The sequence below is a fragment of the Hemitrygon akajei genome, chromosome 10, assembly GCF_048418815.1.
Source record: "Hemitrygon akajei chromosome 10, sHemAka1.3, whole genome shotgun sequence".
NCBI lineage: Eukaryota > Metazoa > Chordata > Chondrichthyes > Myliobatiformes > Dasyatidae > Hemitrygon > Hemitrygon akajei.
In genome coordinates this window covers 176,379,585-176,405,844 of record NC_133133.1, presented here as the reverse complement: position 1 = coordinate 176,405,844, position 26,260 = coordinate 176,379,585, and the positions used below count along the sequence as shown (strand labels likewise).

Genomic DNA, 26,260 nt, shown 5'->3' with positions numbered 1-26,260 from the left:
GGGCAGAGGAGGAGCAGGGTGTGGAGTGCCAGGGGAGGGGTGTGGGACAGGTGGCAGAGGAGGAGCAGGGGGTGGAGTGGGTGCAGACACATCCAGCCCTGAGACACCAGGCAAGGTCATTTGATTCCAAACAATTGGTTTATTGATCATTACAGAATGTCTCTCTGGTGCTTCCTGCTCCCTCCCCTCTCCCTTCCCCTTCTCCCAACGTTTCCCCTCTCCCTTCCCCTTCTCCCAACGTTTCCCCTCTCCCTGCCCCTTCCCACTCTCAGTCCACAGTAGAAACCCAGAGCAGAATCGGGTTTATCATCACTCACATATGTCATGGAATTTGTTGTTTTTGCTGCAGCAGTACAGAAAATAACTACAGTACTGCAGTACTCAGGCTAAGACTTTTGCACAGTATTATGCCTAAATATTAGACTGCACCCTACTGTCTGCCTGCACGGCACTTTCTCTGTAGCTGTGACACTTCATTCTGCATTGTTATTGTTTTACCTTGTTCCCCCTCAACACATTGTGTAATGATCTGATCATTATGAACAGCATGCAAGACAACATTTTTACTGTTATCTCAGTACATGTGAGAAAAATAAACCAATTCCAGTATTTTCAAAGTGGGCAACAGTTGATCACTGGTAAAGACCCTCCTATTGTACAGGACTGCCTCTACACACACAGGACATTGAAAACTGAGAAATCTAGTCATAGAGCCTTACAGCATGGAGAGGCCACTCTCAGTACAATCTGTCCATGATAACTGTTATGCTCAGCAAGTTAGTTCCTTCTGTTTGTATTTGACCCATAGCCCTCTAAACCTCTCCTATCCATGTGCCTGCCTCAACCACCATTTCTGGCAGCTCATTCCAAGTACACACCATCCTATGCATGAAGAAGCTGCCCCGATGTCCATATTAAATCTCCCATCTCTGATGTGAAACCTTCTTTACTCTATCATCTTCTCCCTGGCAAAAAGCCTGTGTACTTTCACCCTGTCTATACACCCCATGGTATTATGCAACTCTGCCTGTCACACCACCTCTCAATCTCTTGCATTCTAGGAAACAAAGTCCCAGTGTACACAACCTCTCTTTCTAACTTGGGCGATATCCTGGTAAATCTCTTCTGCAGTCTTTATTTTAATAGCATTATTCCAGCACTATACAGAGTATTCCAAGGTGCCACGGTACTGTAGAGGTTAGCACAGCGCTTCTACAGCTGAGGGTGTCTGAGTATGGAGTTCAATCCCAGCATCCTCTGTAAGGAGTCTCTGTACATTGTCCCCATGGAATGCGTGGGTCTTCTCCAGGTGCTCCCGTTTCCTCCCACATTCCAAACACGTACCAGGTAGGTTAATTGGCCTTTGACAATTATCCTGGGATTAGGTTAGGGTTAAATTGGAGGTTGTTGTGGAGTTGCTGAGTGGTGTGCATTGAAGGACTGATTCTGTGCAGTATCTCAAAAAAAAAATTAAACCATAGGCCAGAACAGATTTAAACAGAGCAATCACACAGCATTCAATGGAATCAATCCTGAATGTAGCCCCCACAATTGTAACCCTCAAGTTCGGCCAGCTCATGCTCGTCTAGGGGAAAACAGCCTCTGGTCCTGCCAAACTGAGAAATCACGTTTCGGTGGATGCTGCGTAATGTACCACCCAGTTACAAAACCACAATGCAAAATATCAGACAGTACACCATGTGCAATCACATGATTGAACTTTATGAATCTTTATTGAATATAGGGTTAGTAATGAAAATACCGTAAATTCCGGTGTATAAGCTGAGAATTTGACCCTAAATTTTGGTTCTAAAATTAGGGAGTCGGCTTATACACAGGGTGCCAACTTTGGAAAAACGAATACACGGAAGACAGGTCGTATTTATCGGCTGTTTTTGAGTCAAATTCGTTCCACTGTCGACGCATGAATTCTTTGAATGATTTATTTAAACTCACATCTAGTGGCTGGAGCACGAACATCAAACCACCGGGGATGACTGCAATGTCCGTATTTTCAGCTTTCAATGCTGCTTTTGTCTCACCTGACAAGTGCACTTTGAACATGTCCCAGACAAGTAGTGACATTTCCTTCCCGAAACCTTCGGGACGTCGACGCCACACCTCTTTAACCCACTTCAAGCAACCCGCTTCGTCCATCCAGCAGCGTTCTTGAACGTAAACAACACACCGTGGGAATTTTCTGAGCAATCTATGTTTTTTGTCTCAACACAAGACCTCCTCTATTCATAAATCAGATGCACCAACTTCGCGTAGCTTTGAAATTTTTGCTGACCTCACAGTGTTTTTCCGCCCGTTTCAACGCTTGAACTCAAATCATTTCTCTGGTAACAATGCATCTGGACGATCGCTGGTGATTCACCCACTCTAAAACTTTTTCTTCCAGCTCTGACCACTGGTATGTTTTCCTGCAGTTTGCACATTTCATCTTTGGCATTTCCCTCAGCATGTCCTCTGCCTTTCTCCACTCTCACTCGTTTACACTAAACTTCTTAGCAGCTGCAGAATTATTCGTTTCTTTAGCAAAATCAACAACCTTCAGCTTGAAGCCAGCATCATATTGCATTTGTTTTAATCTTTTGTACATGGTGGTCTCAAACTCAATATTGAGTAGATGTACTGATCCCGCCACCCCGTGTTATGTTTTAACGAGATTACGATGGGCGCTAAATAGTTTCACTGGGGTTACAATTCTGAGGATTCTTTACCACTGGAGACCTAATCCAAAACTTCCCTCCCTGATTTATTTATTAAGAATTCGCTTATAATGCTGTACAATGTGGAGGCCTGTTTTCTTAGCAGGTACTGGTTCACAAAATTTCCCGGTTCCGGATCTGGCAAAGCTGAGTACCGGCATGTGAGATCTTGTGATCTTTTCTGGTTAAATCAAAAACCTCTACAAAAGGTCGGCTTATACAAAGGTAACATGAAAAAGTCACTTTTTTAACCTTGAAAATGGGGGGGTCGGCTTATAATCCGGAATATACGGTAAAGAAAAGGGCCCATTTCAAGGAAAAGTCAAAAGTGCACGTTGGAGCTCACTCATTCACCATGCTTCCACCATCGATCTCCTCCAAGCATCGCCAACCTTTGGGCCCTCGCTCCTCAGTCCACTCCGTCCAGTGGTCTACCAGCTCTCTCCACACGTATTCATCTTCATCTCTCCTCGACCAAAGACCGTGAAAAATCTCCTTCCAGATTTACAAGACTGAGCAACAGTCTCTGATTGGCTAACATGCCCTGTTATCTCCAGCCATAACCCAAACATTGCTGCTACAGAGAAACCATTACCTCAGCAGTGAACATTACAGAGAAGCCATTACATTAGCAGTGAATCCTTACAGTGTGTTACATTTGGTAAAAACAATCAGTGACAGTAAAAACTGTTGAGAGGATCACCAGGGTCAGACAAAGGTCCTGAACTACTGTTGAGGATCTCTACCACCCATCCTACAATTTTCTTGACCCACTACTGTCAGGAAGGAGGTACAGGAACATCAGGACTAGGACTGCCAGATTGGGTAACAGCTTCTTCCTTCAGGCTGTGAGGCTAATGAATACCCTGGCACCACCGAGGTCTCATCACTAGGACATCAAGCTGTTCACTTCTTCCATGCATTTTGAACTAATCGTACCCTGCAGGCGGTACAGCAGCAGCCTTTCGGACCTGGTGTTACTGTAATTTAATTTTAAGACACAATTAGGGTTTAGGGTAATGGACAACAGAGCGACTATCTACCATCGCCAGATACTGCCACAATACAGAGATCGCCCAAAAACAAACTTTCATGAAGATCTGCTGGTTAAATTACGCGACCTTGGCTTGCTGAGGGGAACGGGTCTACAGTCCTCGGAGTCGCCTGATGCTGGTGGCCGGAGGTGGGGACGTCGTAAGCGATGTGCGAGGAAGTGGAAGTGAGGCAAACAGGCAGGGGTCCGTGCCAGGCTAAAAGCAAACCCTAGCTGGCCGGCTCTCCCGTCCATTCTGCTCTGCAATGTCCACTCCCTGGACAATAAATTGGACTACATCCGACTCCAACAAAATACTCGGCAGGAGTGCAGAGTCTGCTGCGCGTATGTTTTCACGGAAACGTGGCTCACCGACGGAATCCTGGACACCGCCATTCAGCTGGACGAGCTCGCCTTGTTTCGAGCGGACAGAGATGCAGCTCTCTACGGTAAAACTCGCGGTGGTGGCTTGTGTGTTTACATCAATACGGAATGGTGCAAGAACTCTGTGCTGGTTTTCAGACACTGCTCATCGCTACTGGAGTTTGACTGTTTGATGCAGACCATTTTATTTACCACGGGAATTCACCACTGTCCTTATAGTCGGTGTCTACATTCCCCCCAGCGCTAATGCTAAGGAGGCGCTCTGTGAACTGTAAGCGGCTATTAGCGAACTACAGAATGCACACCTTGATGGACTGTTTATTGTCGCTGAAGATTTTAACCACGTGAACCTTGTCCATGCTCCCCAAATTCCATCAGAACATGGACTTTGCAACAAGAGGGGAGAACGCGTTGGACCTTGTTTACACAAACATCCCCAACGCATACCAGGTGGTGCCCCGCTCCCACCTCAGTTACTCAGACCACATCTCTGTTATGCTAATCCCAACATACAGATCGCTCGTCAGGTGCTCCAGCCCAGTTCAGAAGCAGGAGCCATCTCTGCTCTTCAAGACTGCTTTGAGCACACTGACTGGCGTATTTTCAGAAAGGCTGCAACCAATGGCAATTCAACCAGCTTAGAGGAGTACACGGCATCAGTGACTAGCTACATCAGCAAGTGCATCGATGACATCACTGTGTCCAAGACCATCACTACACGCTCTAACCAGAAGCCACGGATGACAGCGGAGGTGTGTGCACTTTGAGGACCCGTGACTCTACCTTCAGAGCAGGCAACAAGGCAGCCCTAACAACAGCGAGGGCCAAACTGCCCCGGACCATCAGAGGGGCAAAGCGTGCATACGCCAGCGAATTCACAGCCACTTCCAGGACAGCAGCAACATGCGGCGCATGTGGAAGGGCATCCAGGACATCACCAACTACAGGACAACATCACCTGACTGTGCAGGTGATGCCTCCCTCCCAGAAGCACTGAACAACTTCTACGCTCGTTTTGAGGCAGAAAATGATGTGGTGGTGAGGAAGTCCACCCCTCCTCCAAATGACCAGGTGCTGTGTCTCACTGTGGCCATTGTGAAGAAAACTCTATGCAGGGTCAACCCACAGAAGGCTGCTGGACCAGACAATATTCCTGGCAGAGTGCTTAGAGGATGTGCAGACCAGCTAGCAGATGTTCTCACTGACATCTTCAACATCACCCTGAGCAGTGCCATCGTTCCAACATGCTTCAAGGCCACCACCACTGTCCCCGTGCCGAAGAAGTCTTCAGTGTCCTGCCTCAATGACTACCATGATGCACTCACATCCATCATCATGAAGTGTTTCCAGAAGCTTGTCATGAGGCACATCAAGAGCTTGCTGCCCCCCTCACTGGACCCCTTGCAGTTCGTGTACCATCCCAACCATTCAACAGACGACGCCATTGCCATCATCCTCCACCTGGACAAAAAAGACACATACGTTCGAATGCTGTTCATAGACTTCAGTTCAGCATTCAACAATCATTCCTCAGAAACTGATTGGAAAGCTGAGCCTACTGGGCCTGAACACCTCCCTCTGCAACTGGATACTAGACTTCCTGACTGGGAGACCTCAGTCAGTCCAGATCGAGAGCAGCATCTCCAACACCATCACACTGAGCACAGGGGCCCCGCAGGGCTGCGTGCTCAGTCCACTGCTGTTCACTCTGCTGACCCATGACTGTGCTGCAACACACAGCTCGAACTACATCATCAAGTTCGCCGATGACATGACCGTGGTGGGTCTCATCAGCAAGAACGACGAGTCAGCATACAGAGAGGAGGTGCAGCGGCTAACGGACTGGTGCAGAGCCAACAACCTGTCTCTGAATGTGAACAAAACAAAAGAGATGGCTTTTGACTTCAGGAAGACACTGAGCAACCACTCCCCGCTGAACATCGACGGCTCCTCGGTAGAGATCGTTAAGAGCACCAAATTTCTTGGTGTTCACCTGGTGGAGAATCTCACCTAATCCCTCAACACCAGCTCCATAGCAAAGGAAGCCCAGCAGCGTCTCTACTTTCTGCGAAGGCTGAGGAAAGTCCATCTCCCACCCCCCATCCTCACCACATTCTACAGGGGTTGTATTGAGACCATCCTGAGCAGCTGCATCACTGCCTGGTTTGGAAATTGCACCATCTCAGATCGCAAGACCCTGCAGTGGATAGTGAGGTTAGCTGAGAAGATCATTGGGGTCTCTCTTCTGGCCATTACAGACATTTACACCACATGCTGCACCTGCAAAGCAAACAGCATTATGAAGGACCCCACGCAGCCCTCATACAAACTCTTCTCCCTCCTGCCATCTGGGAAAAGGCACTGAAGCATTTGGGCTCTCACGACCAGACGATATAACAGTTTCTTCCCCCAAGCTATCAGACTCCTCAATACCCAGAGTCTAGGCTGACACCAACTCACTGCCCTCTACTGTGCCTATTGTCTTGTTTATTATTTATTGTAATGCCTGCACTGTTGCTGTCCTGGGTAGATCTGTAGTCTAGTGTATATTTTTGTGTTGTTTTACGTAGTTCAGTGTAGTTTTTGTATTGTTTCATGTAGCACCATGATCCTGAAAAACATTGTCTCGTTTTTACTGTGTACTGTACCAGCAGTTATGGTCAAAATGACAATAAAAAGTGACTTGACTTATAGTTAATGAACTTATTCATGGTAATACTTTGGGTGATGTGCTGTGTGTGATGCACATTTTTTGGATGCACCATATTCTGGAGGAATGTGTGTGTGTGTGTGTGTGCGCGTGCGTGTGTGTACACATGAGAACACTGGCACTTTCTCCCATAACTACTATACAGGAATCAAACCCATCAAAACAAGAGAAACTAAACAATAATTGAAGTCAGTCAGTTAAGTGCAACACAAACACAAATTGAAGGTGCTTACTGTTGAGATGGCGTTAACCATGCCATTAGTGATCTGATCCTGGCGCATGTGCTTGACAATGTCAAACTGGGCAGCTCGCTGTTTGGGAATGATCTGATCTGCAATTTTCTTCAGCTCAGAGTTGAATTTCTTGAACAGATCTTCAAAGAGTAAGGAGAGGAGCTGTTCGAGTGGGAGGCACAAGAACAGGAGTGCAGATGAATGGACAAGCCATGATAACATTCATATCAAGTCACACCTGGAAATTCAATAAACCTGGCAACAAGTTAATTCATTCACCAAGCAGCTCTATGATGGCATTTAACACGCACAATAAACAATTACACATTTTAGAGAGAAATTAGCTTCCTGATTATGCCATCATGAATTAGCTTAATGTCAGGGAATTCTAATTAGGTACCTTGAGATTCCCATGTTACTTTGAAGGCTTTTGATTGCCAATTCTTCATTCACAGAAACGAGTTGTTAAATTAAAGGCAATATGGCAGACTTAATTACATTATCAGAGTGGGTAGGATTAGACAATCTCCAAAGCCAATGTGTTATTCTTTTGTCTTTAGGGAAATCCTTTGCTTTCCAGGGAGCCCTGAATTTGGGACCGTTCCATATCTCTCACCAACAAAGCGAGAAGCATTAGGGACAAAAAGCTGGCAACAAAGAATAGGGAAATGCAGAGGAAATAATGAACACATTAAAAACACTGAATATTAAGGCGAAAGATTAAGCCGGAAAACTGGCAGGTTTTACAAACACCTCCACTGGCTCCAGGCCTGTTAATTGTCTGGTGGTTACACAGCTTAATGCTGCATGTTGGAATCTAACTGACTTAGCCGCTCCACTCTTATCTACAAGCCAACGAAGATTTAGCCTCCCTCAATCCCATGTGGTGTGGAATTAAAGCCAATTGTCTCCACAATTTTTGAACACAGCTCCTTCATTTCAGATACACGAATTATACCTCTCTCACTGGGCTATCCAGCATAGGCTCACAACTTAATTTTCTGAATTACACAGGAAAACAATTGTTTTAATTGGTCTTCAAAGTGGTAGCATTACATTTTTTACCTGCACCCAGCACAGTGTGCTAATATGGGAAACCATTTAGAAACTTAGATGGACTTCAATTTGGTGAGATTTAGAAGAAAATATTTACTCTTCCTCTTAAGATTTGTAAATTATAAAATTGAATTTTAATTTCAGAGTAAAGCAAAAAGATTCCTTCTGTCCTTTAACACCAGGGAATAAAATTTTAAAGTGATTGGAGGAAAGTATAGAGAGGTATGCAAGAGGTAGATATTTTTACAGAGAGAACGATGGGTGTGTTGAATGTGCTACCAAAGGTGGTAGAGGCAGACACATTAGGAACATTTATGAGACTCTTAGATAGGCATATTAATGAAAGAAAAATGAGGGGCTATGTGTGAGGGAAGGGTTAGATTGATCTTGATCTTAGATTGAGTAGGCAGTGCTCACTGTGGGTTATAGCTCAGCAATACCTTTGATCTCACAGTCCACCCGGCCCATCAACTCCCTGATGATACATGCTTCAGAGATCTTCATGACAGGTGTACATGGAGAGCTCCAATAAAGGCCAATTGGCCCCTCATCTCCCTGCAGGTACATACTACAGAGATGGTTATGAGAGGTGCAAGTATAGTAAGTAGCCAGTATCTTTTTCCCAGGTTGAAATGTCTAATACAAGAGGACATGCATTTAAGGCACAAGTTCAAAGGAGATATATGAAGTAAGTTTCTTTTGGCAAACACAGAATGGTGGGTGTCTGGAATATGCTGCCTGGGGGTGGTGGAGGTAGATACAATAATGGTGTTTACGAGGTTCTTAGGTACATGAATGTGCAGGTAGAAGGAATTAGCTTAAAGATACATTTTTAAAAAGATTAGCTTTATTTGTCACACGTATAGCTGCAAGAAGAAGTATGTGAACCCTTTGCAGCGACCTGATTTTCGGCATTAATTACTCATAAAACGTGGTCTGATCTTCATCTGTCACAATAATAAACAAACACAATCTGCCTAAACTAATAACACAAACTATTGTACTTCTCATATCTTTAGTGAACACATTTTTAATCATTCACCGTTCAGGCTAGAAAAAGTATGTGAACCCTTCTATTTAACAACTGGTAGAACCTCCTTTAGCAGCAATAACCTCCACCAAATGTTTCCTGTAGCTGCTGATCAGTCTTGCACAATGGTGAGAAGGAGTTTTCCAAAAGTGTTTCAGTTTATCAATATTTCTGGGATACCTTGCATGAAATGTCCTCTTCAGGTCATGCCACAGCATCTCAATTGGAATAAGGTCTGGACTCTACTCTGACTTGGCCATTTCAAAACACAATTTTTTTTCTTTTTAAACCATTCTGTTACTGATTACCTCTTGCTTTTCACATCACTGTCTTGTTGTATCACCCAGTTTCTATTAAGCTTCAGCTGACAGACCTCTACCCTGACTGTCTTGATACAATTTTGAACTCATTGTTCCCTCAGTGATTACAAGCTGTCCAGGCCTTGAGGCAGCGAAACAGCCCAAACCATGATGCTCTCTCCACCATGCTTCACAGTTGGGATGAGGTTTAGGTGTTGGTGTGTAGTTCCCTTTTTCCTCCAAACACAGGGGTGTGCACTTCTGCCAAAAAGTTCAACTTTGTCTCATCTGACCACAGAACATTGTCCCAGAAGAACTGTGGAACATTCAGGTGGTTTTTCAAAACTTGAGACGTGCAGCAATGTTTTGTTTTGGAGAGCCGGTTCACCTGCATAGAAAGTGGGTCGCCACATAACCCTCCCCCCCCCAGAACCGGCAATACACCCCCCAATGTCCACAGTCTGGATCAGTCTCTGTTTGGGCGGTCTGCCTCTGAGCCGCGGTGCCTAAACCTCGACCGGCTGCGTTAAGTCCACATGGGCCGGTTTGAGTTGGTCCACTGTGAAAACCTCCTCTTTCCCCCCAATGTCCAGAACGTATGTGGACCCATTGTTCCTGATCTCTTGGAATGGCCCCTCTTACGGCCGCTGTAGCGGTGCCCGGTGTGCGCCCCTTCATACAAATACAAACTTACAGTTCTGCAGGTCTTTGGGTACGCAGGTCGGGATCTGTCCGTGCTGTGAAGTCAGTACGGGGGCCAGGTTGTCGAGCCTTTCGCGTAGTCTATCCAGGACTGCTGCGGGTTCTTCCTCTTGCCCCCTTGGGGCTGGTATGAACTCTCCTGGGATGACCGGGGGCATGCCGTACACCAGCTCGGCCGATGAGGTGTGTGGCCTCTTTGGGTGCCGTGCGGATTCCGAGCAGGACCCAGGGAAGCTCATCCACCCAGTTAGGCCCTTTGAGGCGGGCCATGAGAACCGACTTCAAGTGACGGTGGAAGCGTTCCACTAGTCCGTTCGACTGTGGGTGGTAGGCAGTTGTGTGGTGCAGCTGCGTTCCCAACAGGCTGGCCACAGCCGACCACAGGCTGGAGGTGAACTGGGCGCCTCTGTCAGAGGTAATGTGGGCCGGTACCCCGAAGTGTGCTACCCAGGTTGCAATCAGCGCTCGGGCGCAGGAATCAGCGGTGGTGTCGGTGAGCGGGACTGCCTCTGGCCATCTCGTGAACATGTCTACCATAGTTAGGAGGTACCGCGCTCCTCGGTACACTGACAGGAGGCCACGATATCCACATGAATGTGGTCGAACCTCCGGCGGGTGGGTTTGAACTGCTGCGGCGGGGCTTTGGTGTGCCGCTGCACCTTGGCTGTTTGGCACTGCGCGCATGTTCTGGCCCATTCACTGACCTGCTTGCCAAGTCTGTGCCACTCGAACTTGCTGGAGACCAGCCGGACGGTTGTCCTGATAGATGGGTGCGCCAAGTCGTGTATGGAGTTGAAAACTCGCTGCCGGGATGATGGGGCAAGGTTGGCCGGTAGGCACGTCACACAGGAGGGTCCTCTCACCTGGGCCTACGAGGAAGTCTTGCAGCTGCAAACCTGAGACTGCGGTCCTGTAGCTGGGCATCTTGTTGTCTGCCTGCTGCGCCTCCGCCAGTGCTGCATAGTCCACCCCCAGGGACAGGGCCTGGACAGCTGGTCTGGAGAGTGTGTCCGCACAACGTTGTCCTTTCCCGAGACATGCTGGATGTCCGTTGTGTACTTGGAGATGTAGGACAGATGTCGCTGCTGGCGGCCTGACCAGGGATCGGACACCTTCGTGAATGCAAAGGTCAACTGTTTGTGGTCCGTGAATGTGGTGAAGTACCTGAAATGCCGGATTGCCAGATATAGTGCCAACAACTCCTGGTCGAAGGCACTGTACTTGAGTTTGGGTGGCCGTAGGTGCCTGCTGAAGAACGCCAGGGGTTGCCAGCACCCCTTGATGAGCTACTCCAGTACCCCACCGACCGCTGGGTTGGAAGCGTCCACTGTGAGGGCGGTCGGAACGTCCGTTCTGGGTTGCACCAGCATCGCGGCGTCTGCCAAGGCTTCCTTGGCTTTAACTACAGCGGCCGTGGCCTCTTCATCCCAAGTAATGTCCTTGCGCTTTACCTGACATCAGGGTGAACAAAGAGTGCATGATACGGGCTGCTGAGGGGAGGAAACGGTGGTAGAAGTTCCCCATACCAACGAACTCCTGCAGGCCTTTGATCGTGTTGGGCCGGGCAAAGTGGCGGATCGCGTCTACCTTGGCGGGCAGAGGTGTTGCCCCGTCTTTGGTAATCCTGTGGCCCAGGAAGTCGATGGTATCGAGACCGAACTGGCATTTGGCCGGGTTGATTGTGAAGCCGAAATCACTCAGGCGGGAGTAGAGCTGGTGGAGGTGGGACAGATGCTCCTGATGACTACTGCTGGCTATGAGGATGTCATCCAAATAGATGAACGCAAAGTCCAGGTCGTGTCCCACTGCATCCATTAGCCGCTGGAACGTCTGTGTGGCATTCTTCAGGCTGAACGGCATTCGGAGGAACTCGAACAGGCCGAACGGGGTGATGAGTGCTGTTTTGGGGATGTCTTCGGGGTGCACCGGGATTTGATGGTATCCCCGGATGAGGTCTACTTTGGAAAAGATTCTTGCCCTGTGCAGGTTTGCTGCAAAGTCCTGTAAGTGCGGCACGGGGTAGCGGTCTGGAGTTGTAGCCTCTTTCAGTTTGCGGTAGTCGCTGTATGGTCTCCAGCCCCCGGCTGCTTTGGGCACAATGTGCACAGGGGAGGCCCATGGGCTGTTGGACCTCCGTACGATCCCGAATTCCTCCATTCCCTTGAACGCCTCCTTCGCCAGGCGGAGCTTGCCCGGGGGGAGCCTTCGTGCGCGGCCGTGGAGGGGTGGTCCCTGGGTCGGAATGTGGTGCTGAACCCCGTGTCTGGGCATGGCTGCCGTGAACTGCGGTGCCTGAACTGATGGAAAGTCCGCCAGGATTCTGGTGAATTCGTTGTCCGACAGCGTGATGGAGTCCAGGTGTGAGGCCGGCAACTTGGCTTCACCCAGGGAGAATGTCTGGAAAGTCTTGGCATGGAACAGTCTTTTCCCTTGCAAGTCGACCAGCAGGCTGTGAGCTCGCAAGAAGTCCACCCCCAGGAGTGGTTGGGCCACGGCGGCCAGTGTGAAGTCCCACGTGAACTGGCTGGCGCCGAACTGCAGCTGCATTGTGCGGGTGCCGTAGGTCCATATCATGCTGCCGTTTGCAGCCCTCAGGGTGGGTCCTGGCTTCCTGTTGTGGGTGTCGTACCCCGTTGGGGGTAAGACGCTGATTTCCACTCCGGTGTCGACCAAGAAGTGGCGTCTCGACTGTTTGTCCCAGATGTACAAGAGGCTATCCTGGTGGCCAGCAGCCATAGTCATTAGCGGCAGGTGGCCATGGTGTTTCCCGGGAACTTGCAGGGCAGGTGACAACCGTGGGCTTCTGTGCCCCACCGCTGGTGGTAGAAACACCACTGTTCATTGGCCTCCTCACTCCTGCCTCTGGGTTGTGTGCGCTCTGTTGCCAGGCCTGGTCTGGTCTGCTGTTGGGCGTGTGGCTTGGTAATCTGTCCGATGGACGCCCCTCTCTCCCTCTTGGCTTTCCACAGCACGTCTGCCCGGGCTGCCACCTTCCGAGGGTCACTGAAATCTGCGTCGGCCAGTAGCAGATGTGTGACCTCAGGCAGTTGCTCTAGGAACGCCTGCTCAAACATGAGGCAGGGCTTGTGTCCTTCAGCCAGGGCCAGCATCTCGTTCATCAATGCTGACGGTGGCCTGTCTCCCAAACCGTCCAGGTGCAGTAAGTGGGCACCTTGCTCACGCCGTGAGAGGCCAAAGGTCCCAGTGAGCAGCGCTTTGAATGCTGCAGATTTGCCTTCTTCCGGGGGTGACTGTATGAAATCCTCAACCTGGGCGGCCGTCTCCTAGTCAAGGGAGCTCACCACGTAATAGTAACGCGTGGAATCAGAAGATATCTGCCGAATCTGGAACTGGGCTTCTACTTGGTCAAACCACACGCATGGTCGCAGCGTCCAGAAAATTGGCAGTTTTAGCGAAACTGCGTGAACAGATGAAGAGTCGATCATCTTTGGTCCAAATCCCGTTTGGACCATCGGGGTCACCAATATAGCAATGTACTACACACAGAGCTGAAATAACGACACGCGGTCTGTAAGTTGCACTCGAGACTAGTTTATCCAAACTTCGCAGCACTGGCTTTTTATGCAGTTCTGTTCCCGCCCTCTCCGGGCGGAAATGACATCAGAGGTGCAATACAAAAGTCTCTTCCCGCGCGCGGGCTTTCTCCCCTTGCTGGTGAAGAAGAAGGCCCAGCGCCATTTTGGGGCTGGCCTCTCTGCCGACGCGCACGCCATTTTGTGAGCCGGTTCGCCTGCGTAGAAAGTGGGTTGCCACAAGACCACATTCTATGAGTAATTAATGCAGAAAACTAGGTAATTGCAAAGGGTTCACAAACCTTTTCTTGTAAATGTACATCGAAACATACAGTAAAATAATTCATTAATGTCTTCCACCAACACAGCCCAGGGATGCGATGGGGGCAGCTGCAAGTGTCACCATGCCTCCAGTGCCAAATCAGCAGGTCCACAATTTACTGAAGTGCAGTGAACACCACCATGCTCCTCCTTCTACACAGCCCAGCGTTCTGACATCTCCAATTCCTTCCTCCCTTTTCCTCCTTCACAGGAGATCGATGTGGAAAATTGCCAAAGGAGGGATAAAATGACAAAGTTGGAGATAGAGAGACATCACACGTACCTGTCCAGCCAGCTCCAGACGCTTGTTACCATAATAATCCCTGTCGTCTACTTTGTTGGCTCCTTGTGCTAAAATCACCCTCCGAACCATAACTGCGGTGTAGATACACTTGGCACGGAAGTTGAATTCTTTAACCTGCAGATGAGGAACACAAGTTTTTAATGACTGTCCCCTTTACTCCTCCAGTTAGACCCATTTCTCTGCCCTTTCAGAGGTTAGAGATATCTTTAGTTCTCACATGTACATTGAAGCAAACAGTGAAATACGTTGTTTGTGTCAATGGCCAACACAATCTGAGGCTGTGGTGGGGGCAGCCCGCAAATGTCATTACGCTTACTAACCTTAATCTGAACGCCTCTGGACAGTGGGAAGAAACCAGAGCAGCCAGAGGAAACCCACATGGTCACAGAGAGAATGCACAAACTGCTCAGAGACAGCGGTGGGAATTGAACCCCAATCACTGGCGCAGTAAAGCTTTACGCTCACTGCTATACTACTGCACTTTACCCACAGCTCTGCCACCTCTGCCTTCTGAACTGACATGCACTGCTCTTCCCATCACTGTAGAGATTATAACATCACTCTGTGTACAGGAACCATGTCCTTTCCATTCTGAAGTTGTGAACTGACTTGCACTGTTCTTCTGGTCAGTGGTAGAGATTACAATATCACCCCATGTACAGGAACCATGTCCCTTCCATTATGTGACATGTCACTTTAACTCTGCTTCCATTTACTTGCAACCCCAGAGCAGTGATATCAATTCTCTTGTGTGATTCTATCAAATCACGGGAGTAGGGGCGACGTGGTAGCGAAGCAGTTAGTGTGATGCTATTACAGCTTAGGGGATTGGAGTTCGGAGTTCAAATCTGGCATCCCCTATAATCAAGTTTACGTGTTCCTTTCCGTGTACATTAGGGTTTCCTCCGGCTGCTCCAGTTTCCTCCCACAGTCCAAAGATTGGTTACTATGTTGATTGGTCATTGTAAATTGTCCTGTGATTAGGCTAGTGTTGAATAGGTGGGTTGCTGTGTGACACGGCTGGTTGGGCTGGAAAGCTCTGGTCCATGCTGTATCGCTAATTAAAAATAAATTTTTTAAATTCCTGTTTTGCCTAAATTGAGAAATGTTAACTAGAGTCAGGATAAACTTCCTCTTCTGTTTTACATCGTTTTACATTTTCTTGGACATACCAGAAATATTTAGATTATATGGTCCAGTTCTGGAGCAAGGCTTGAGCTTACAGTATTCTGGCATGCTCGTAAGAATGTCACAGTGAACCAGGCTGTTGTACTCAGTGCACAGTCCCAACAGCAGCAAAATTATGCTTATACTCAGAATAAAAATATTAAACACAAGATGCTAGAGGAACTGAGCAGGTCAGATAGCATCTATGGAAATAAGTAAACATTTCAGCCCGAGACCCTTCATCAGGGCTGGAAAGGAAGAGGATCAGAAGCCAGAATAAGTGTGGGGTGAGGGGGATGGGGATGGGGAGAGGTACAAGCTGGCAGGTGACAGGTCAGCAACACACACAAAATGCTGGAGGAACTCAGCAGGCCAAGTGTCATCAATGGGAAAAAGTACAGTTGCCGTTTCAGGCTGAAACCCTTCGAAATCCTGCCGAAGTTGAGGAGAATGGACCATAAGAGCAAAGGAAGGAGGAGGTGATGGGTAGGTGAGGAGAAGAGAAAGGGTAAGAGGGTAACCAGAATGGGGAATGGAAAAGTCAGAAGAGGGAAGGGTGAGAAATTACTGGAAGTTAGAAGAATTGATGTTCAAATATTAAGGACTTTGCACAGGATACATGAATGATTGTTGATTTTAATCTCTATACTGTACGGGGGGGGGGGGTGGGGGTAAGAGAGAAGGATTATCTCATGTACCACAGGATCCGGTTTTCATACCGGGATTACACACACAGACTGTGTTGCCAGTGAAATGGTTGCTGTGTGAATGTGCAAACAGATATTCAGCGTTAACAATGGGCTGTGAAAGGGCTGAATCACTGCTCCTGTCCACATAAGATGCTGACACCTGATTCTGTTCACAATGAGCTGAAGCAAGCTTGTGTACATGTCAGGCAGCAGGCACGGGACTTCAGCCAGCTCAATCTTTTCTTTTACATTCAATTCTGGACCCCATTTTTTAAAACAAGACTCTGAAGTTTCCAGTCACAAATAGAACAGAGAACATTACAGAGCAAAGCACACTCAATGCTGGAGGGAGGATCTCAGTAGGTCAATCAGTATCTATGGAGATGATTCAACAGCCGGCGCTTTGGCCTGAGACCCTTCATCAAGACTGGAAGGGAAGGGGGAAGAATGCCAGAATAAGAAGATGGGGATGGGAGGGGAAGGAGGGCAATCTAGAAGTGATAGGTGAGGCAGGGAGGTGATAAATAGGTGACAAATCTCTGGAGAAGAAGGAACGTTATAGGAGAGGAGAGCAGACCATAGGAGAAGGGGAAGGACGAGGATAGGCAGGGAAGGAGAGGTAGAACATTACAGTCCGGTACTGGCTCTTTGACCCACAACGTTGTGCCAACTTTTTCACCTACTCTAAAATCAATATAATCCTTTCCTCCCAAATAAACATCTATATGCCTTTCTAAGGGTTTCTTAAATGGCCTTATTGCATCTGCCTGTACTATCACCTCTGGCAGCACGATCCACACACCCAACAGAGGAACTCAACAGGTAAGGCAACATCTATAAAGAATCAACGTTTGGGCTGAGATTTCAGCTCTTTATTCCTCTCCATAGAAGCTACCTGACCTGCTGAGTTCCTCCAGCACTTTGTGTGTGTTACTTTGAATTTCAACCTGCAGAATGAATCTCTTGTGTTTAGGAAGGGTGGGAGACTACACAAGTTAGTGTTGTGAAGTCTAGGAGGAAATAAACAGATAAAGTGTTCAGCAGCAACTCATTTGCACTGAGAACACCAAGGGAAGAAGTTGAAGATGATTGACCACTGTCTAAACGGACAATTGAAGACAAATCCCCACTGTCTAATAGGCCACTGACTTCATGAAGTTTCAGGTAATACAAAAATACTTCCAAAGGAGTTAACAGAAACTTATTGATTTCTTTTCACGGTCATGGCCTGGCGCACGAACTTTTTTTTTTGAAACTGGTTAACTGGATTCCAGTGTTGATTGGCGAAAGAATGGGTTACTATGGGGACACAAGTTGCATTGCGGAATTGTCCGCAATGTGCAATGAAAACAGCTGCTGGACTTTAAACATCGAAAAGCCTTTGTTTTGCTTGTACAAGGAAATAAAATAGCTCAATAAAAAAACATGGCATGTACTGACCAGTGTAACCATTTACAACAGAGAGAAAGAAATATGGACATATTGACTGAGAGGGAATATCACAAGAGACTTGCAAAAGTGGAAGCTGGAGATTAAGATAAGGCTGAATGAGAGGGCGAGGATAATCAGAACTTCTTTAGGTATTTATTCGAAAGAGGATTTATCAAGTGGATTGGAGGGATGCTGGTTATTTAAACAACGTTTTGTACACCAACTAAATTGAGTATGTTATTAAAGCATGTGGTAATGAGATCAAAAGTGCTTAAACACCATTTCTGTAATATTAACCACTACAGACATCAAATTTATCCTTAATTAACTGTATTTACAATCAGAATCAGGTTTAATATGGCTGGCATACAGTTTGTCATGAAATTTGTTATTTTGCAGCAGTACAGTACATAATAATAAACTATAAATGACAATAACAAATAACTAAATATAAAATTAAGTAAGTAGTGCATAACAACAGCAAAAAAGAAAAATAATTAGTGAGGTGTTGTAGTGTTCATGGATTGTCCAGAGACCTGACGGCAGAGGGGAAGAAGCTGTTTCTGAAACACCGAGTGAGTGAGTGAGTGTATGGAGAAGTACTCGACAGGAACAAGGGGAATATGTTTCAATCAGAACAATGTGAAAATACAGCTGGCAACAAAGAGATTAGTGCATTGGGTGATCTCTTTCCCCTGCTGCAACAAACCTGAAAAGTGTTGACAGAATCAGAAAATGGCCAAGATGAGGCCAGTCTCAGGCTGGAGGTGTAACACCTCATATTCTGTCCAGGTAGCCTACAACTTGATGGCATGAACATCAATCTCCATAACTATCAGTAACTTTTTCCCCACCCCCTTCTTCAATTCCTCCTCTGGCTTCCTAACTCTTCTCCTCATCTGCCTATCACCTCCCCCTGGTTACCCTCTAATGGCCCTTTCTCCCATACTCCACTCTCCTCTCCTATCAGATTCCTCCTTCTCTAGCTCTTTGCTTTTCCAATAAGATCAAAAGACATAGGAGCAGAATTATGCCATTCAGCCCATTGAGCCTGCTCCACTATTCCATCATGGCTGATTTATTATCTCTCTAAACCACATTCTCCTGCCCTGACCTTTGACAACCTGATTAATCAAGAACCTATAAACCTCCACCTTAAATACATGCAATGACTGGGCCTGCACATCAGTCTGTTGCAATTAATTCCAAAGATTCACCATCCTTTGGGTAAAGAAATTTTTCCTCATCTCTGTTCTAAAAGGATACTCCTCTATTCTGAGGCTGTGCCCTCTGGTCGTAGTCTCCCTCACTAAAGGAAACATCCTCTCCACATCCACACTATCTAGGCCTTTCAATATTCAAGGTTTCAATGAGATCCTCCCTCATTCTTCTAATCTCCAATGAGTACAGATGCAGAAACATCAAACACTCCTCATACGATAACCCTTTCATTCCTGGGATCATTCTAGTGAACCTGCTCTGAACCCTCTACAATGCCAGCACATCTTTTCCTAGACAAGGAGCCCAAAACCGCTCAAATATTCCAAGTTCGGTCTGACTAATGCCTTATATACCCTCAGTATTACATCCTTGATTTTGTATTCTAGTCCTCTTGAAATGAATGCTAACATTGCATTTGCCTTCCTCACCACCGACTCAACCTGCAAATTAACCTTTAGGGAATCCTGCACGAGGACTCCCAAGCTTGTCTGCAACTTCCGTCATCTCCAACGCAGTCCCACTACCAAGCACATCTTTTCCTTCCGCCCCCATTTTCTGCTTTCTGCAGGGATCGCTCCCTACATGACTCCCTGGTCCATTTGCTCTCCCATTGATCTTCTTCCTGCCACTTATTCTTTGGGGCCTTGAATGGTGGTGAGGGAGTAAGTGCCACACCTGCCCCTACACCTCCTCCCTCACCACCATTCAAGGCCCCAAACAGTCCTTCCAGATGAGGCAACACTTCACTTATGAGTCTGTTGGGGTCATCCACTGTATCTGGTTCTCCCAGTATGGCCTCCTGTATATCGGCAAGATTCGACATCGATTGGGAGACAATTTCTCTGAGCACCTACGCTCCATCTCCCATAGGCAACCTATTTCAATTCTACTTCTCATTCCTATTTCAACATGTCAGTCCATGACCTCCTCTACTGCCATGATGAGGCCACACTCAGGTTGGAGGAGCAACACCTTAAATTCTGACTAGGTAGCCTCCAACCAAATGGCCTGAGCATCGATTTCTCGAACTTCCAATAACTGCCTCCCGTTCTCTCCTTCACCATTCCTATTTCCCTCTCTCAACTTATCTCCTTACCTGCCCATCACCTCCCTCTGGTGCTCCTCCCCCTTCCCTTTCTTCTATGGCCTTCAGTCCCCTCCTATCAGATTCCCCCTTCTCCAGCCCTTTATCTCTTTTCACCAATCAACTTCCCAGCTCTTTCCTCCAACCCCCTCCCCTGATTTCACCCATTGCCTACTATCTTGTACTTCTTCCTCTCCTTCCCCCACCTTCTTACTCTGACTTCTAATCTCTTTTTTCCCCAGTTCTGATGAAGGGTCTCAGCCCACAAGGTTGACTCTACTTTTTTCCATAGATGCTGCCTGGCCTGCTGAGTTCCTCCAGCATTTTGTGTGTATTACTGCCCAGTCTATTTGCATCTCTGATTTTTTAATTTTCTCCCTAGTTAGAAAATAGGCCAAGGCTTTATTCCTTCTGCCAAGGTGCATGATTATGCATCTCCCAACACAATATTCCATCTGCCACTTCTTTGCCCATTCCCCCAATTTCTCTGATGTCTTCTGCAGACACCTTGCTTCTTTAACACTACCTGCTCCTTCACCTATCGTCATATCATCCGCAGACTTATCCACAAAGCCATCAATTCCATCATCCAAAATCACTGATATATAATGTGAAAAGAAGTGGTCCCAACACTGACCCCTGTAGCACATACTAGTAGGTCCCCTTCATCCCATTCTTAGCTTCCTGCCAGTCCACCAATCTTCTATCCATGCTAGTACCTTTCCTGTGGTACCATGAGCTCTTATCTTGTTAAGCAGCCTCATGTGTGGCACCTTGTCAAATGCCTTCTGAAAATCCAAATAAACAACATCCACTGACTCTTCTTTGTCTATTCTGCTTGTTATTTCCTTAAAGAAGTCCAACAGATTTGTCAGGCAAGATTTCCCCTTAAGGAAACCATACTGACTTTGGCTTATTTTATCACATGCCTCCAAGTATTCCAAAACCTCATCCTTAATAATAGACACAAACATACTTCCTATCACTGAAGTCAGGCTTACTGGTCTATAATTTACTGTCTTATGCCTCTCTCCCTTCTTGAAGATAGGGTGACATCTGCAATTTTCTCCATTCTTTCTCTCTTTCACCATTCCCCATTTTGGTTCCCATTATACCCTTCCTCTTCTCCTCACCTGCCTATCGCCTCCTCCTGATGCCCCTCTACCTGCCCTTTCTCCCATGTTTCACTCTTCTCCTATCAGATTCCTTCATCTTCAGCCCTTTGCCTTTTCCACCCAGCTTCTCACTTCATCCGCCCTCCCACACAAACCTGGCTTCATCTATCACCTTCTAGCTTGCCCTCCTTCCCTTCCTCACTTACTTATTCTAGCTTCTGCCCCCTTCAATTTTAGTCCTAATGAAGGATCTTGGCCTGAACTGTTGACTCTTTATTCCTCTTCACAGATGCTGCCTGATGTGCTGAGTTTCTCCAGCTTTTTATGTGCGTGTTGCACTGGATTTCCAGTAACTGCAAAATCCATAGTGTAAGCGAATCCACTTATAAGTATAATGTCACCACATCAAACTTGAATTGTTAGAATAGAGATGAGGAGGAATCTCTTTAGCTAGAGGGTGGTAGATCTGTGGAGGCCAAGTTATGGAGTATATTTAAGACTGTAAGACAAAGGAACAGAATTAGGCCATTTGGGCCTTCATTCAAGATCTAAGATTGCTTAATGCCATTTCCAGAACATAAGGATAAAGGGGAACAAAATAATTGTTACTCTGAACAAAAAAGAAGCAGAGCAAAAAAGAAACACAATTAGATAAAGAACACAGTAATAAAAAACATAATATCAATAGATAAGATAGCTTATATAGATTGATTGTGTGCCCCATAAAATGGCCATAAAGTTCCATCATGGCTGATTCATTATCCCCCCTCAACCCCATTTTCTTGCCTTCTCACTTCTTTAAAGTGGAGGTTGATAGGTTCTTGATTAGTCAGGGCATCAAAGATTACAGGGAGAAGGCAGGCAAGGGCTTTGACAGGGATAATGAACAGTCATGATGGAATGGAGGTAGAGAGTTAATGGGCTAAATGCCCTAACTCTGCTCCTATGTTATGAATAGAGCCACCAGTTAAATCCAGCACAGATTTTATTTAATTATAAATACAGAAACTGTCAAGTGTGACCTAGTCACCACCCTATTAAACCAACAAGAGGCGCAGTCTATATCTGGAGAACATGCCTGGCCATTTGCCATCCACATGGAAATCTTTGACAAACATAACACTTATAACCTGTTAAAATTACTGCATAGTTACACAAATACATGTACACCGCTCATTCAAAAGCTTTAGTCAGTGTCAGGACATGACTGATCCAAATACAGATGTTTGGGGCTGCTTTAAACTCAGCAGGCAAGGCAGCATCTATGGGAAACGGTATAGTCAACATTTTGAGCTGAGATCCTTTATCAGGGCTGAAGAAAGAGATAAGGAGTGAGAAGGTGGGGAGGGAAAGGAGGAAACACACGGTGATAGGTGAAACTGGGGGGGGAAGCAGAGAGATGGGAAGTTGACGATGATAGAGACACAGGTTTGGAGAAGGGGAAATCTGGTAGGAGAGGACAGAAGACCATGGAAGAAAGGGGGAGGAGCACCAGAGGGAGGTGATGGGCAGGCAAGGAGATAAGGTGCAAGAGGGAAATGGGAATGGAGAATGGTGAAAGGGGGAGCATTACTGGAAGTTTGAGAAATCGATGTTCATACCATTAGGTTGGAGGCTACTCAGACGGAATACAAGTTGTTGTTGCTCCTCCACCGAATGTGGCCTCATTGCGATAGTAAAGGAGGCCATGGACTGACATGTCAGAATGGGAATGGGATGTGGAATTAAAATGGGTAGCCACTGGGCGATCATTCACCATTTCCTCTTTCACCTTATCTTCTTACCTGCTCATCCCCTCCCTCTGGTGCTCCTCCTCCTTTCTTCCTTTCATGGCCTTCTGTCCTCTCCTATTAGATTTCCCCTTCTCCAGCCTCGTATCTCTTTCATCACCAACTTCCCAGCTCTTTACCTCCACCACCATCCCCCCTTTCACCTTGCATTTCTTCCTCCCCTCTCCCCACCTTCTAACTCTGACTCCTCATCTTTTTCAGTTTTGATGAAGGCTCACTGTGAATGTGTGGGTTTTCGCTGGACTAAAAAGTCCACATACAAAGACACGGTTAGTAGGTTAATTATTCTGTGATTAGGCTAGGTTTCTGGGTGCGGCAGCTCGTTGGGCCGGAAAGGCCTGTTCTGTACTGTAACTCTAAGTAAAACAAATAAAAGGTCTTTTTCCTGGGTCTCTGCTGTAGTTTGCAAATTCCCCTTCTGTACAAGTCCCAAGAAACAGTTCATTTTCTAAATGCCTTGAAAAGCATCATGGATTGAATTTTCTTTCCTGCAAAATTATTGATTATTGGAAGCAGACTGACCATTTGTGCAAGAGTACCTGCTATTCCACTTGGGTGACCTACAACCCAGTTTTCCCTGCCTTCCTACCTGTGCAGTTTGGTTCCTTCTGCCCTTGGTCTCTGTTTCCATCCAATTCCTCCCACTGTTACTGAGATTCATTACTCCCATTGGCTTCAATCTGTCCATCACCCACACCTCTATCCATCAGGGCTTCTTCTCCCCTGCCTTACCCTTCTCATCTGCTCCACCACCAATTTCCATCTCTCACCATTCTTCCCCTCTCAGTTTCACTTATCAGCTTTCTCCACTCATCACCATTATCTGACTCCGTCTGCCCCGATATCTTCCTTCTCTGTTTCCTTTTTATGGCCTGGAGAGTGGGTGTCCATCATCGGAGACCCCCACCTCCAAGGTCATGATCTCTTCTCGCTGCTATCCGGAAGTAAGTACAGGAGCCTAAGGACTCAAACCACTAGGTTCAGGAACAGTTATTACCTCTCAACCATCAGGCTCTTGAACCAGAGGGGATAATTTCACTCACCACATTACTGAACTGATCCCACTGCCTATGGACTCATTTTCAGGATTTATCTTATGTTCTCGATGTTTATTGCTTATTTATTTATGTAACACCCTGGTTGAGATTTTTACTGAAATGCTGTAGGTATTTCATTTTAGCAGTTCTGTAAGAGCAGTCCGTTCTGCTTTGAGCATGTTTGGGTTTGAGCTAAAGATAAGGGGTTGTGATGTCTATGCTTAGGAATGTAGTGTCATCCAATCAGGATGGTGGAATTGGGAGAAGGTTCTAGAGAATGCTGGGCAGAAAGGATTTTGTGACGGACACTGGTGTTGATCGAGGTCCTTCTGGCGGGAGCTGGGAAAAGACAGGAAGGAAGAAGGCTGAGGATCCGTCCCTGTTACTTTGTGCAGATGAGTGGCTTCAAGGAGGAAGGACCAATACTCCCGTGGGAGAGCCCGTTTGTTCGAGATGGATTTTGAGCGACATTCAGAAGGTGGTGTGGGCTTTCCCGCAGACCATGGGTCCAGCGTGTGAGTTAAAGACAACTTTGAGATGAGTTCCATTCGGACTGGGTTCACTGTAATGGACCCTTTTTATTCTTTCTTTTCTTTTTTCTACTAACTGATAAAACTAAAATTTGTAAATATACTATTTTATAATTGCTTGCAGCATACAATCTGTTATTTCTTGCTGACTGGAGATTGCATGGGGCAGTAATTACACAGTATTCATATAGATCGGGGTTTGGGTGGGCAAGACATCCTAACCTCACAGGTTTGGTGGGAACCAAGTCACATCGACCCTAGACGTACGGAGTCTGAGAATGGTGGTTTTCTCACTGCTGAGTCCGGTGGCTGTTAGTGAGGGGCTAACGAGCCACAGCTCTAGAGACGTCTGGTAAAAAGAGGTTTAATTTATTATTATTGTTTTGTTTCTTTGTATTACTGTGAATGTCTGCAAAAAAACAAAATCTTGGGGTTTTATATGGTGACATAAATATACTTCGATAACAAATTTCTTTTGAACTCATTACCCACCTATCTCCAACTGGTCTACCTGCCTATCACCCCACTGTCCTCATCTGGTTCCACCTACCAGCCCTTGTCTCAGCTCCCCTCTCCCCCCATGCTCACTGTGCAGGCCTTAAGCCAAAACAAGTGCTGCCTGAGTTCCCCCTTTCTCGCTCCATGTTTCAGAATCTATAGTCCCTTGTGTCTTCACTAAAACTGTCCGCGTAAATACAGGATATGGTTCAGGCACAGGGTGATATGGAGGTGTACGTCCCCACAGGCTGCAGCAATCTTTTGTCTCCACCTGGGCTGCACTAGTTATGATGCACAATCTACCCCCTGTGCATCACTTCCCACTGTTTACCACCTTCCTGTTTGGTTCTATCTTATGCATTTATCCAGCTTTCCTTTAAATAATCAGCAGCTCCTTCAACCTCTCCCTGTGGGACCAATTTTCACACCCTCACTTTATCCCGTAAACCCCTTCCTTTCAATCCTGCTGAAGAGTCTCAGCCCAAAACATTGACTCCTTACTCCCCTCAGTATGTGACCATAAATCGTTGGTGCAGAAATAGCCATTTGACCCATGGGTCTGCTCTTCCATTCCATCATAGCTGATTTATTATCCCTCTCAATCCCACTCTCCTGCCTTCTCCTCGTAATCTTTGATGCCCTTACTTACTTTAAAGCAGAGGCACTTACCAGCACCTCTGCTTTAAATATACCCCAAAACTTGGACTCCACGGCCATTTGTTGCCATGAATTCCACAGATTCACCACTCTCTGGCTAAAAAATCCCTGTCCATTTCTGTTCTAAATAAACGTCACTGTATTCTGAGACTGTGCCCTCTGGTCCTATACTCCTCCACTAAAGGAAAGATCCTCTCTATCTAGGCATTTCAATATTCGCTCAGTCCGAATGTTTTAAATTGCAGTGAGGAGAGGTCCAGAATCAAGTGCTCCTTGTACATTAATCCTTTCATTCCGAGAATTATTCTCATGAATCCCCTCAAGATCTTCTCCAATGCCAGTGCATCCTTTCTTAGATAAAGAGCCAGAAACTGCTCACAATACTCCATGTGGTGCGACCAAAGCTTTATAAAGCCTTCAGCATTACATCCTTGCATTTGTATTCTAGTCCTCTCGGAATGAATGCTAAGATTGCATTTGGTTTCCTCACCACTGACTCACCCTGCTAGTTAACTTTAAGGGAATCCTGCACAAGGACTCTCAAGTCCCTTTGCACCCATTTTTTAAATTTTATTCCTGTTTAGAAAATAGTCTACACCCAAATCCGGCCCGCGGTGGAATTATCTTTGGCCCACGAGATAATATCTAATTACTATTAAAGCTGGCCCCAGTAATCGAAGTGCCTATGGCGTATGATATGGCTAATGCTGAGTTTATTCAGG

The 26,260-nt window shown here is 46.6% G+C and overlaps 1 protein-coding gene across 2 annotated transcripts in view; it reads right to left on the bottom strand.

The window, feature by feature from the left end:
- The window catches only part of polr3b (polymerase (RNA) III (DNA directed) polypeptide B), a 148,541-nt gene that overhangs the window by 69,774 nt on the left and 52,507 nt on the right, over nucleotides 1-26,260 (bottom strand). For both annotated transcript variants that reach the window (XM_073059794.1, XM_073059795.1), the window contains 2 exons: nucleotides 14,299-14,433; nucleotides 7,075-7,236 (listed from right to left, as the gene is read on the bottom strand). In XM_073059794.1, the coding sequence (XP_072915895.1) occupies nucleotides 7,075-7,236; nucleotides 14,299-14,433 (297 nt within the window). The remainder of the gene's footprint in view (nucleotides 1-7,074; nucleotides 7,237-14,298; nucleotides 14,434-26,260) is intronic.